The sequence below is a fragment of the Parasteatoda tepidariorum genome, chromosome 6 (genome assembly GCF_982258835.1).
Source record: "Parasteatoda tepidariorum strain Cologne lab strain chromosome 6, Ptep-v5.0, whole genome shotgun sequence".
In the NCBI taxonomy this organism is placed as follows: Eukaryota; Metazoa; Arthropoda; class Arachnida; order Araneae; family Theridiidae; genus Parasteatoda; species Parasteatoda tepidariorum.
In genome coordinates, this window is record NC_141760.1 from 42,460,686 (window position 1) to 42,476,249 (window position 15,564).

General features: G+C 31.6%; 1 protein-coding gene across 1 annotated transcript in view; it reads left to right on the forward strand.

The window, feature by feature from the left end:
- Positions 1-307: 307 nt before the first annotated feature.
- LOC107450364 (uncharacterized) overlaps positions 308-15,564 on the forward strand; it is a 33,161-nt gene continuing 17,904 nt past the window's right edge. Inside the window, exon 1 of the mRNA XM_071178775.2 lies at positions 308-459. Coding sequence (XP_071034876.2) covers positions 408-459 — 52 coding nt within the window. The 5' untranslated portion in view covers positions 308-407. The remainder of the gene's footprint in view (positions 460-15,564) is intronic.

Below are 15,564 nucleotides of genomic sequence, written 5' to 3' on the forward strand. Positions count from 1 at the left end.
CTCGACGGCTTAAATCAGATTTCTGATAAATCGCCTGGAACGAAAGTCGCTGTATCGGCCTGCCGATACAGGCGTTAAATCGATATGTCGCGATATATCGATTTATAGCCCAGTCCTAGTTAAAATGTTAATTAACGTGAAGTTAGCTAAGCACAATGCCGTATAACATGTCGAATTTGTAAATTTCTTGTCTGCGTCTTTTACTTGACTTAAATTTATTATTTATTTACGTATTTTATTGTAACAGGGATTGTTCTTGTTTTGTGTATCTGGTGACTTACGATGCATAATTAGTTTGTTTATGTTCTTCATGGTTTTGTTCCATGCCTGTCTTTGTGTTAAGTAAGAAATAAATGATAAAAGAATATAGATTATAGAATTGAAAGAACAGTTGCTAACATAAACAAATGCCACGTTTTAACAGGCAATCAGAATTGATATGCACGCATTACATCACTTGTAGGTATCCAACTTTTCATTATAATTAAAAACTTCGATCAATGATAGTAAATTCAATTATATTTTTTTACACATATAAACGCTTTGTAAAAGCATACAAATAGAAAAAAAAATATTTTTTTAGTGATAAAATTATACTAATGGTTGTCCCATATATTGAACGCTGAGTCGCTAGAGCAGGGGTTTTCAACTGGCGGCCCGGGGACCGCATCCGGCCCGCGAAGCCTTTTTTTGTGGCCCGCGAACTAAAATATATTAGTTGTCATTCTTTTGCCGACAATTTTCGTAAAAAATTTATATGGGTTTAAAATACTTTTCTCGTTAATAAAAACCTAATTTCTTCGTTTCTGTGAAATTTAAAATACCAACGGTGCAAAGAAATTTATTTTTCAGGCTTTGCATCCAAGAAAATATTTATTCAAATACAAAAATAATCGTGTATGTTGATCTTTTTTATTTCATTTTTTTCGTATTTTGTGAATATAATTTAGCATGTGCGTATCAGAAATTTTCTGGAAGAAATTCTCTGATTTAACTTTTAGAAACCACTCATTTTGTACGAAAATATTTAAACACACATTTGTAAATTTAAAATGCAAATATCTATTCTCTGGTGGTTGCAGCAGACAAACCTCAATTTTCTCATTGAATATTTTGTGTGCTACTATGTAAATTTTAATACAATTAGATATCTGTTGCACATTAATTGTTTAATACATAGGTGCGCACTTGAAAGTTATTGTAGCCCAAATTTTTATTATTTACTTAATATTTTTAAAAATATTATTAATAACAATTAAATATTTTTAAAAATCTACTTCCTATTTTAATTTGTAATTCAATACTTTTGTTTTGTACAACTTGATAAAGCTCTGACAGTAATATTTAATGTTCCTTCAAACATAAAAGAGTGCTACATAAAATATTGATAAAGTTGCGGCCCGCCATTTGATTTGTGTTTTTAATTGTGGTCCCCGGCCTCATGTAAGTTGGAAACCCCTGCTCTAGAAGATAAAATTAAATTGATCAAAATTGTTTTTGACCAACTGTTTTCAGCTGTTCTATTTTTCAATTAAGTTTTCCAGTTCCAGTTCGTTTTCTATGAAAAGCATAATGGCAGGTATTGTGTGGAACGAACGAAATTAGAATATATCTTTTATAAAATAAGTTTTTAGTTTAATCTCAACAGTCCTAAACATTCTTTTCTTTTCAATAATACATGCTAAGCTCATTCTAAAAATAACACGTACTCTAGCTTTTGTTGCCTAAAGTTTTACAGCATTAATCTCGAAACTCGTTCTTTGAGGAATTGAACCTTGGGATTCCGTTATCAGAAGCTTTTGAATCCAATCGGACCAAGAGGATTTGTGTGTAGCTGTACTTGGGATATATTTGCGATATAAAAAAGAAAAATATTTACAGGAAGCTTTTAATAAAGGGCTTGGGTCTCGTGACTTACGGAAATCGCGTGTTCATTTTGGAAAACGTTTTCGGTTGAACCCATAATGCCCTGCATTGCATGTCAAAATAAAATATGGTTTTTCGATTTCAGAACGACGAGAAGTAGAACGTAAAAATCTATTGTGATTTAATAAAAGTATAAGCGAGAGTAAGTGGAGTATATTTTTGCCGTATCACTTTCACTGATCTGAAAATCATATCCTCCAAATGAGAATGGGGAGTAAGTTATTTCTAGATGAAAAGGATTTTATTGCTGTACTCAGAGCTTATTTTTAAGGGGGGAAAAGTGTGGGAATCCTAATACATACCAGAGTTGGCTGTTGATTACAGTAATCGATTACAACTGTAATTGATTACAGATAATTACAGCTATGTAATCAATTACTTGTAATCAAGATTACAAGTAATCAATTACTTGTAATCGTGATTACAACTTTCAAAAAATTTTGATTACAGCTGTAATCATGATTACAATTTTGATTACAGTAATCAATTACTTGTAATCATGATTACAAGTAATTACGATTACAAGTAATCACAACAAAAATGATTACAAGTAATTATGATTACAAGTAATCAAAATATATGATTACATGTAATCATGATTACATGTAATTGTGATTACTTGTAATCAAACTATACGATTACAAGTTATTACGATTGTATACTATAGTCAAATTTTTTATGTAAGTATTGATGTGTTTGCATATTTTTATGTACGCACGCATGAACATACAATTTGCGATTCCTATACATACAATGTATGCACAAACGTTGTTTGTACGTACAATATTCATAATTATATTGTAATATACTTAATGCAATGCGCATATGCTTAGTACATATAATTATGCATTTATGATACATGTGCGCATGTATGTTAGTTTGTACAAAAAGGCAATGTTTTGTATCTTTGTATACATAAACAATGTATGTATGAACGTATATGAAAATAATGTTTATGCGTTTGCATGCTTTTATGTACTTAAGTGCATATATTGTATAAATTTACGATAATAGCACGTATATACAATGTACGTTTGTATATAAAATTGTACGTATTTGCGTACAATATGTAAGAATGTTATTTATAGGTACAATATATGCACATAGTTGCGTAAATAAAATGCGTGCATGTATACATGCATATTTATATGTACATCGATATATGTGCACGCAAAGTATGTACTTATGTACAACTTACGTATGTACTTGTATAACTACATACTTTGTTAATACTTATGCGCATGTAATGCATGGATGTACAAAAAAATAGTTATATGCATAATGTATGCATGTGCATACAACGTATACATGTACATAATTACAAGTAATGTACAAATACATGCGTACATTTAAATATATGTAATTACAATATACACATACATTGTGCATACATTAAAAGAATTTATATGAGTAAAGTTATTAAAATTTATTCTAAGGCATATGAAACTCGACCTCATATTTTTTAGAAAGCAAACGATAATTTTATTTGGAATTTCTAAATATTAATTCCACACATAAAATGTACCGTTTTTCTTACCATTTAAAAAATTTCTATGAATCATGCATTATTTTATAAAAAAAATAAATCTGTATTGTCAAACATTTCATGAAAATACCTGAAAATAATTTTTTATTCAGAGAATTTCAAAATGATATAGAACAATTAAAGCTGAAAACTAAATTTAAATATCGTTTGATTTTGTCATTTAACTTGCTTGAGTCATTAAAAGTTAAGTTACATGCATTTTATTTATTGCATTGTACACATATTTAGACATAAATGTAATGTACATATGTATACGTGTAATGTATGTACGCATGTACAATGTATGCACATACATTCATGTATTGTACGTGCATATATAGTACATATGGATATGCATACATGGAACATACGTGCATTGTACATGTGTGGATACATTCATTGTACATATATACATTGCACCATATGCATAGATAGGGATAGTATACATGTACACATGTAAAATTTGTACGAAAGAATTATGCCCAATATATTTATGCACATATGTACTGTATATGTACACACATATGTACATTATATGAACATTATATGTTCATTTCATCATATGTATATTATATGAATATACAACTGTACGCTATATGTATATACATCTGTACGCTATATGTATATACATCTGTACAATATATGCATCTCAAATGTGTGTATGTACGTACGTTATGCATGTCGAATGCATGTATGAATATATGTGAAATATAAATACGCCCAATGTACGTACAATCGTACACAAATGTATTATGCATGTTTGGATACTTACATTGAGCATGAACATATTATGTACATGTACATAAATACACTGGACATGCATATCATGTACATGTATACATACATATATTGTACATCCTACAGATATACCTATATTGTACATGCATACATATATTGTACTGTTCATAAATAAATTGCACATACATGCATGGGACATACATTGTACAGACAATGTATGTATGTTCGTACAAACACAAGTACTTGTATATGCATGCGTACATGAACATAGATATACATTTTACGTACACAAATATTTGCATAAAATGCATATATTCATTGTGTATAAATGTACATGTCTACATTGTTTGCACATACATACGTAATTATTATCTATATACATGCGTACATATATTTTATACCTACAATATAAGTGTATGTACATGTGTGTGAAACTAAAATGTCTGAACATATGCACTAGATAAAATCATATATACATACATTTTAGTTACATTCATTTGTACGTATACAAATACGTACAAAATGCAGTACATGTTAATACGTGCAAAATGTATCATTATAAAATACAGTCTACTATCTACTGTAAAATATAATCATTTATTAGAATACAATAGTCTTGTAATCGAGTAATTAGATTACATGTAATCAAATTACATGTCATCAAATTACATGTAATCATATATTTTGATTACTTGGAATCATAATTACTTGTAATCGTTTTTGTTGTGATTACTTGTAATCGCAATTATTTGTAATCATGATTACAAGTAATTGATTACTGTAATCAAAATTGTAATCATGATTACAGCTGTAATCAAAATTTTTTGAAAACTGTAATCATGATTACAAGTAATTGATTACTGTAATCGACTATGTAATCATGATTACAGCTGTAATCAAACTTTGTAATCACGATTACAAGTAATTGATTACTGTAATTAATATTGTAATCATGATTACAGCTGTAATCAAAATTTTTGAAAATTGTAATCATGATTACAAGTAATTGATTACTGTAATCAAAAAATGTAATCGATTACATTTTTGGCCAACTCTGATACATACCAGCCAATTTTGAAAAACCGAAAAAGTGTAAACTGTGCACATATTTTTAATTTTAAATGTTAGACAGATTCTTAAATTCAGGCATAATCAACACTTAAAACATTTTTTCTTATTATATAAAATGCTATTTATGCTAAATAATAATTTTGATGACTTTATATAAAACAGTAATATTACTCTATTAAAAATTTTATTCGTCTCAAAAATATAAGTAGGTAGGCTTTATTAGCGTCGCACAAGAGCTGGACAATGGACTATTAGCGATAGTCTGGGAAACATCCCTCAGGATGATCTGAAGACATGCCATCGGAATTTTGATCTTCTGCAGAAGGAATGGCTCCCCTACCATGGTAGCCCGATGACCTGCGCACGAAGTCGAACGTGTCAGACTATGGATTTCAATGAACAAGGTTCGAGTAAGAGTCAAAGATCACGAGTTCGAAAAACCTCTGAAAGAGGGAGTTCGAACATTTAAAAATAGTTTAAAGACAGAATTTGCATAGTATTAATTTTGAGTGTGTAAGTACCCTCATTATGCAAATGTTACTTTGTATATATATATAACAAATCAAGATTGGTTTTGAAGTTTTGTTTCGTTTGATTTTCATGACTGTATGTATTGAATACGTTACCTCATGTTATGGAGAGGATTGTTTCTCCTTTATGATGTTTAAGTTAAGTTATGATTTTTCTTGCTAATAAAATTTATGATTAGTTAAAAGATGACTTTTTCATTATGCTTGCTGGGCATTTTCCACAACGCACTAAACTCTGCCAGCAAGGTTATGGGCCATGCCTGCCCAGCTTAGTTAAGCTTTTGTCGTCTTTAGAAGCAAGTTTATTATAACGCTACTGGGGCCGTTTAGATAGATTGGAGATGGCCGAAAATGACAGCAGCTCCATATTGGGATTTACAAAGCTAAACAGTTTCAATTACAGTAGTTGGAAAATAAATATGAAAGTATTACTCATCGATAAAGGCTCTTGGGAATTTGTTGGTGGTACAGAGAAGCCATTACCAACTGATGCAACAGACAGAGACTTACGCTCTTATGAAATGCGAAAAGCTAGAAGTTACTCTACTATATTCCAAGGAATTGATGAGCAGTTTCAACCGCTGATAGCCGACACAGAGGACGGAAAGACAGCGTGGACTATTTTGAAGGAAAACTTTGAACCTACCTCCCGAGCACGGTTAGCCGGACTTATTGACGAATTCTTTGAATTGAAGTTTAATCCAGAGAAGGAGACTATTGGTATTTTCTGCAAGTTAGTAAATGAAAAAAGGAAACAGATTCATGACGCAGGTTTTGAAATGCCAGAAAAGCTCACATGTTTCCAATTAATTAGAAGATTGCCAGCAGATTATGACAACTTAGTTCAAATGCTTTATCGACTAGAAGATAAAGATTTTTCGATTTCTAATGTTGAAAAGGAGCTCCTAATCGAATCTGGAAGAATACAACAAAAGCAGAAAGACAGAGGAGAGGACATAGTCGCCGATGCTTATACTACTTCATCTACTAGAAAGCAAGCCTATCGGAAGTTGAATGGAAATAAAAGCAGTGGTCGCGTCCTGGGCAATGATACAACAACAACAATTATGTGTTCCTACTGCAATAAGAAAGGACATAGTGCGGAAAGATGTTTCCTGAAGAAGAAAACCACGAAACGGAATTCTAAAACTCGAGATTCCAAGGAAACTTTTTACAGTGATTTGACTAAGATAAGAGATGCTGAAATTCGCCAAAGGAAAGACAAGCAGTTTGTTGAATTCCTGATCGACACTGCCAGCACAGCTCACTTCTGTACACAAAGAGACTACTTTAGTAACTTCAAGACTTCGAATCCTAGTCAAGTACTTGTTGGAGATAAAAATAGTAAGTCTGATATTTTTGGTATTGGTGATATACATTTTAATGTTAAAGATAGAGATAAATTTGTTCCCATAAAATTAGAAAATGTATATTTTGCACCCAATATGCGTAGAAATTTAATAAGCGGTTCGAATATGGATTTAGCAGGGATTACTGTAAAATGGGGCAACAACAAAATGACTGTACTTGGTAAAAACCATAATTATTTATTTACTGTACCTAGAATTGATAAGTTGTATATACTTAAAGGCTATGTTGAAAAAGTGGTAGTAACTAAAGAATTAGCATTAAGTACAGGTCTAGGTAGGGAATTGGTTCATAGACGATTTTGCCACTTAAATATTGGAATGTTAAATCATATGAGTCAAAACAATGTTGTGAATGGTTTAGATAATTTGTGTGGTAAATTTGATACTTGTAATACTTGTAAAATAACTAAATCGACTAGAACTAGTTTTAAAGTAAATCATGGTATAATGACTAAAAGTGTATTAGAGAAAGTACATATGGATGTTTGGGGTAAAAGTCCCGTAAATTCAGTTGGCGGAGCTGAATATTTCGTATCTGTAATAGATGATTTTTCTCGTTATGTTGAAATTTTTACTATAAAACATAAACATGAAGTTTTTAATTGCTTTAAACTGTATTTAGCAAAATATGAAAGACAATTAAATGTTAAACTTAAATCTGTAAGGTGTGATAACGGCATGGAATTTTGTAATGTAAAATTTCAAGATTTTCTTAATGAATTAGGTATACGTATGGAGAGAACTTCAGTATACACTCCAGAACAAAATGGGGTAGCCGAATCTTATAAGAGAGTAGCTGGAGAGGGAATACGCTCAATGTTAGCCGATAGTGGTTTAAAAGGTAGATTTTGGGCAGAAGCACTGCATTGTTTTGTTCACGTAAAGAATCGTAGTGAACACAAACTACTGGAAGGTAAAACACCGTTTGAAATTTTCCATGGTTATAAACCGTCAGTTAAACATTTCAAAGTATTTGGATCTTTAGCGTATGCTCATATCCCTAAAGTTCAGAGAAACAAACTACAACCAAATGCAAAAGTAGGAATTGTAACTGGATATGCAGTCAATACTAAAGGTTATAGAATTTACTTGCCTAAAGACAGGAAAACTATAGAAACTATACACGTTAAAATTGATGAAAGTAAAAACGGAGTTAAAACACTATTTGGTAAATCTAGTAATGAAAACTTTTTATTTATAAATCTGAATTCAGACATCAATTTTGATGATAACAATGAAAATGACGTAGATAAGATTAATGCTAAATCTCCAGATTTAAAATTAAAACCTTTAAAAATATCAGAATGGACTAGAGTTGAGAGACCGCGTAATAAAAGTAGCAGAATAGATGTTTACTATTACCCTCCAAGCGATAAAACCAGATTGAGATCAAACAACCAAGCTAAAGAATATTGCGATAAAAACCAAATTGAGTATGATCATTCTAAATTTAATTTTAAAGCTTTAAGCAAAACTCAAAATTTAACTTCTTCCCATAGTGACACTGATAGCGAAAGTGAAGATTCGCCATCTAATTCTTTTGTAGATAATCAGATAAGTGATATATTTGAAGGTGAGGTATATAATGCAGAAATACCGAAAAACTTTTCCGATGCACAAAAACTACCAGAAAGAAATCAGTGGAATAAGGCAATGGAAAAAGAGTTAAATATTATGAACGAAAGAAAGGTATGGGAAATAGTTGATAAACCTCCCAATGCTAAAGTAATAGGAAATAGGTGGGTTTATGCAGTAAAAAGAGATGAAAACAATAATGTTAAACAATACAAAGCTAGACTTGTAGCACAAGGTTTTAGACAACAGTATGGTGTTGACTTTCTTGATGTATTTTCACCAGTTGTGAATTTTTCAGTTATTAGATTACTATTTATTATTCTTGTGTCTATGTTATGTTGGAAATATGCACAGCTAGATGTGAAAGCTGCATATTTGTATGGAAATCTTAGTGAGGTAATTTATATGAAGCAACCTCCAGGTTTTGAAATTGAAGGTGAAATGAATAAAGTATGTTTACTTAAAAAGTCGATATATGGACTTAAACAATCAGGTAGAGAATGGAATGCTGAGTTAGATACTATACTAAAATCGATTAGTTTCGAAAAATTCAAATGTTGTAATTGTGTGTATAAAATGAATAACATTATTTTATTAGTATACGTTGATGACATGGTGTTATTTTGTAAGACTAAAACTATTTTAGATGAAACTATTGAATTGATTAAGTGTAAACTTGATATTCAAAATTTAGGAAAAGTCAAATATTTGTTAGGTGTTAACTTTGAGAACAAAAACGGTAATTTGTATTTACATCAAAAAACTTATATTGAAAAATTATGTAAACGATTTAATGAATTACCTAAAACTCATGTTACGTTACCAATTAAAGTAGGTTTTAAATTGCCAAATAAAGTAAATGAAATTGTTGAAAATAAAATAATGAAGAAATTTCCTTATCGTACATTGATAGGGTGCTTATCTTTTATAGCAAATCGTAGCAGACCAGATATTTCATATGCTGTGAATGTTATGTCACAATTCTCGAATTGCTATAATTACCAACATTGGACTGTAGTTGTAGATTTTATGAATTATGTAATAAATACTAAAGAACATAAACTTTGTTTATCAAATCTTAATAATTCTTCTTTGATAGCTTATTCAGATGCAAATTGGGGTTGTCATTTAACAAACAGATTTTCTACATCAGGTTATTTGATATGCTTAGCAGGTATTCCTTTTAGTTGGAAATGTAGCAAACAAAAATGTATTGCATTAAGTAGCATGGAATCAGAATTTATAGCTTTAACAGATACGGTTAAAGAACTTTTATGGTTTACAAACATATGTAATGAGTTAAACATAATATCAAAAATTGAAAAACCTGTTTTGTATTGTGACAATCAATCTGCAATTTATTATTGTAAAAATAATGTTGAAAATTTAAAGACGAAGCATATTGATATAAGATTTCATTTCGTGAGAAATTTGCTTAATGAGGGAAAATTCGAAATTAAGTATATTAAAAGCAAAAGTAATTTGGCTGATTTTTTGACTAAGGCTTTAACTAAGACTGAATTAAGTAAAATTAAAGGAATTTATTTTGAAATGTTCGATGGGGCCGCATGTCAGACTATGGATTTCAATGAACAAGGTTCGAGTAAGAGTCAAAGATCACGAGTTCGAAAAACCTCTGAAAGAGGGAGTTCGAACATTTAAAAATAGTTTAAAGACAGAATTTGCATAGTATTAATTTTGAGTGTGTAAGTACCCTCATTATGCAAGTGTTACTTTGTATATATATATAACAAATCAAGATTGGTTTTGAAGTTTTGTTTCGTTTGATTTTCATGACTGTATGTATTGAATACGTTACCTCATGTTATGGAGAGGATTGTTTCTCCTTTATGATGTTTAAGTTAAGTTATGATTTTTCTTGCTAATAAAATTTATGATTAGTTAAAAGATGACTTTTTCATTATGCTTGCTGGGCATTTTCCACAACGCACTAAACTCTGCCAGCAGAACGCTTAACGGTAGAACAGTTTAACGAGGACCGATACCGCTTAACCTCGGTCCCTACTACGGCTGATCAAAGTGGTCCCCGCTTGGTTACTGACCGCAGCCAGTGATACTTAACTTCGGTGTCCTACTGAGTTGAAAAATAAATAAATTGCAACAATCGAGTTGTTGAAAACGCTCATAAATGGGCCCCCATTTTCAAGACTTGCTAAACGTAAATAAGAAGAAAACAAAGTATAAAACGTAAAATTGTCAACGAAAAATGATAGGTAAGTACCTAATTTACTTCGCTCTAGAGCTATGGGCTAGTGGCGATGATCTGGGAAACATCCCGGAGAATGATCCGAAGACATGCCATCGCAATTTTGATCCACTGCAGAGGGGATGACTCCCCTACTTTGGTAGCCCAACGATTTACACACGAAGTCGAGCACTTTACGGTAGAACAGTTTAACGAGGATCAATACCGCACCCTTGTCAGGCTGATCAAAGTGGACACCCATCCGCTTACTGACCGCAGCCAGTGATTCTTGACTTCGGTGTTCTACTGGGAACCGTATCTTTACGATCAGTCCACTGCTGTACAACGATAAATGTTGTTGTTGTTGTTCATTTACGTCACACTAGAGCTGCACAATGGGCTATCGGTGGTGATCTGGGAAACATCCCTGAGGATGATCCGAAAACAAGACATCACAATTTTGAGATTCTACAGTGGGGATGACTCCTCCGTTTTGGTAGCCCGACGACCTGCTTGCCGAAGTCGAGCACTTTACGGTAGAACAGTTTAACGAGAACAGATTCCACACACCCTCGGTCCCTACGCAGACTAATCCAAGTGGTCACCCTCCCGCACACTGACCGTAGCCAGTGATGATTGACTTCGGTGTACAGCTGGGAACTGTGTCTTTATATGACAACTACGTAGTAAGTCAACTCTAAGATCTTTACGATCAGTCGTGGGACAAAACAGTTCTATGCAGTTGATCAATGCAATATTGTTATATGCTATGTTGTACGCTGCAATATTGATGCAGTATTAATGGGTACCAAATATGCTAATATAATATATTGAACCTATATTAGTATATTTGGTGCATATTAAAACTACACCAATTACCATAATAACAATAGTACTTATTATCAAAATTAATTAAGCACCATTGGCATCTATAATAGTTTGTTATTTTTTTTTACCTTTGGAAATACCCTCTAAAGATTTATTTCCTATTGATAATCACTATTCGCTTAACTCTAATGAGCAGTGGACTGATCCCATCACCGAAGTCAAGCATCACTGGCTGCTGTCAGTGTGCGGGTGAGTGACCACTTGGATCAGTCTGCGTAGCGACCGAGGGTATGCGGTATTGGTCCTCGTTAAACTGTTCTACTTTAAAGTGCTCGACTTCGCGTGCAGGTCGTCGAGCTACCGAAGGGGGGGGGGTGCCATCCCCTCTGCAGAGGATCAAAATTATAATGGCATGTCTTCGAATCATCCTCAGGGATGTTTCCCAGACCGTCGCCAATAGCTCATTGTTCAACTCTAGCGCGACGTAAATGAACTACAACAGACTCTAATGTGCTCCAGTGATCTTTCTTCTTCTGTTTCTTCTCGTTTTTTCCTTCTTTTTCCATCAGATGTTTTGCCGAGGGTTTTAGCAGTCCTGGAACAATCATAAACGGTTAGTTGCATTTTCAAATTTCTTGCTGCAAATCAAGTTGAAGTTTTAACGTGGAATTGACACAAATTACAACTAAAAGCATAAATTATTAAAAAAATCATAAATATCTGACATTGAAAAGCATAATTTTGTACAACTCTAATTAAATTATGAAATTTTTAAGTTATGACTATTTTAATAAATAAAAGAGTTACAAAACATCAGAAATTGTTCTACTCATCAAAATGTAATAAATTAGAATGAGCTCATAAATTAAATTGTTTAGCGGCCCCAAGTGATCGACCACTTTGATATCGTCTAAGCGCAGGGTATGTTAGCTTTTTTCCAGGTATGGGGTTAAAATGTTTTCGATAAAGGTATCGATACACATATTAACTTCATGCATTATTTAAATGATTTGTTAAAAGTTGTGCATAATGTCTAAGCAGCTGATTTTCAAAACTTATTAACCCTTTCCAGCCCTGAAAATTTTAGTCAGGTAAGATGCAAGTGCGAGTCTAAGTGAAGCTCCATACTTTAGCTCTTTGTTGTTTAAAGAATAATGGTTGCTAAACGCATAAAAGCAACTAGTTTTACGTTTCTAGATTTATCGAATAAGTGTTTTCAGACTGGCTACATTGCACCGGAAAAGGTAATAGGTGCTATTCTTCAATTAACTATGATTACAGAGAGCAAACATTTCAATAACAGCGTAGAGACAATTTCATAGTGAAGCATCACTATTTTTGCTATCCTATTATTTTTATTATAAGTTTCTTGCAAACAATTGTCTTTACTCAACAAATGTTTACCAACCAAAGATCAGTATATTTTAAATGCAGTCACCTTAAGGCATCATCCAGAAAACGTGGCAAATCACGATCCTGTTCCTCTGTTGCAATCCAGACTGCTAATTGTTGACCAGTCTTGAGAATATTGTCAATTTCTTATGATGCTTAAGGATTATATTTAACTAGTGGGATGCGCCCCCTGCTTGCTAACGCTCGCCAACCCCCGAAAATTGCTATGCAATCTTATATGGTTTGCTTCGCAAACCAAGCTCGCTTCGCTCGCTACTAACTTAGGTACATTGCAAATGCGCAAAATTCTAAGAATTCAAAACAATCATTCAAATCCATATAACAATTTTTTTTTTTAAATTACATCTTTTTAGTAAATACTAAGTCATTAAAGTAAATTTGAATTCAAATAAATGACATGTAATTCGTTAAACCTTCACGTTTGGTGAGAATGTTCTCTGGTTATTTCAGTTTCCGTTTTTAAAAGCACTATATGTTGAGCCACCTCACTAGATTTGGCATGTGACATTTTTAGCGGCAATCATTGGTCGATTTTCTAGCGTTGCCATTCGGGGAGTTGTAATGAGGTTTTTTTTGTCGCCGCATAAGAGAAATATAGATATAGATTACGAAATTTATATTAATTCTCGATTATATGCAGTAACAATTTTGCAAGCCCTACATTAAAATTTTATCAACAATGGAAATAGTTTTTATACATTGGTTTGTTGAAACTCGATGTTTCCCGACAAAGATCTCTAGAGTAGGATTTATATATCTTCCTAAAACAAAACGCAGATGATGATCCAGAGAGATGTCCCCAGTTCAAATTACAGATTACATACATTATTTCATTAAAATGAGTTACAAAATAAACAAAGGAAATGAATTTGAACCCATATTGTTTCTGAATTATGCAATTTTTTAGAGTATTTACAGGTTTGCGATTATTGAAAAGACTTAGTTCCTTCTGAAAAATTATTGGAGTAAGTCGATCTTCATCAAGCTCCATATTCGTTTTAAATTCCTTTTCAAATAAATACTAAGTAATTATAGGAAATCTGGATAGAATTTAAATATATGGAAGTTTGAAATCCAAAAAGAAAAAAAAAAATAATAAATAAAAGTTACAAGTAAATATAGTGAGACTTTGATTATCCGAAGAAGTTGAGATCGGAGTTACTTCGGATTATCAAAATATTTAGATTATGTTGGTATTGCTGTTTTTTTTAATATAATTTCATTAATAAACTTTTCCATTTTTTTTTTAAATAATACAATCTGTACTGCAACAGATTAATGCCGTGCGTATAATAATGCTCTACAGATTTTATAAATATTTTTCTTTGTATTTTTTGTTTTGCAAAAAAAGTATTTAAGAGAAAAAGATTAAAAAAAGTTGTTTGGATCAGATAAATTTTATTTTAAAATTCGCTCCTGGATACTGATATCCCTTCATTTTTTTCAATAAACCACTTGTACAAAGCTAATTGACAATCTTTAGCTAATTTATATTTAAATCATTAGCTAATTTAATTAGCATATAGGGAAGATATGATGAAACTTAAACACATTCATAATAATGAAAAGATTGATATAACAAAAATCACAACTTTCATATTTTTAAGCAAAGCGACCAACTTCCAGCGGACAAAACTTTTATTTGCTACACAAAAAGGTTTTTCAAAGGTTCACGGTCAAGAACATTTCGTACTTTTACGGTTTTGAAACACTTTAAAACTATTACGGCTATAAAACCATGAATACAAAACTATACGTTTTTTTCTAACCAGTTACAAGTAACATGGCTTCAAAACCGTAAAAAATAAATTTAAATGGACGAAAATGGAAAAATTACGAACTTCGAAGGAACTAAGTGGCTTCATTAGGTGGGCTTAATTGGTGCGATAAAAACAAACAGTTTTTCTCACAATTAACAGTTTGAATACCATCTTATTTATGGTTATTTGACTGTTTTGTTTGAATATGGTAAAATAATAATTAAATAAATTGTTATTTGATTATTTTTCCTAGAAATTTCTAACTGAGAGTCACAAAAATTTCAATATGATCGTTTAAATACATCTCATACGGGAAGAGGTAGGTATAAACCTGAATTTGACCAAAAGAAAAAAAAAAAAAAAAACTCAAGGAAACAAACTAGCTATCGCTTAAAGTATTGAATTAAAATGTTAGCACTTTTTTTTAAACATTTCTTTTTTACCGAGTTTAAAAGTATTGATATGTTCTATCATCAAACAGTTCATAGGTAAGAACTAACGTAAAAAATACTACGGAAAAGTAGTGTGATCCTGAAACAATTAGGCGTTAATAACGAAAAGCAAGATACCGAGAACGAACATGCTAAACAAACCGTTTGATAGTAAAGTAAAACGTAAAAAG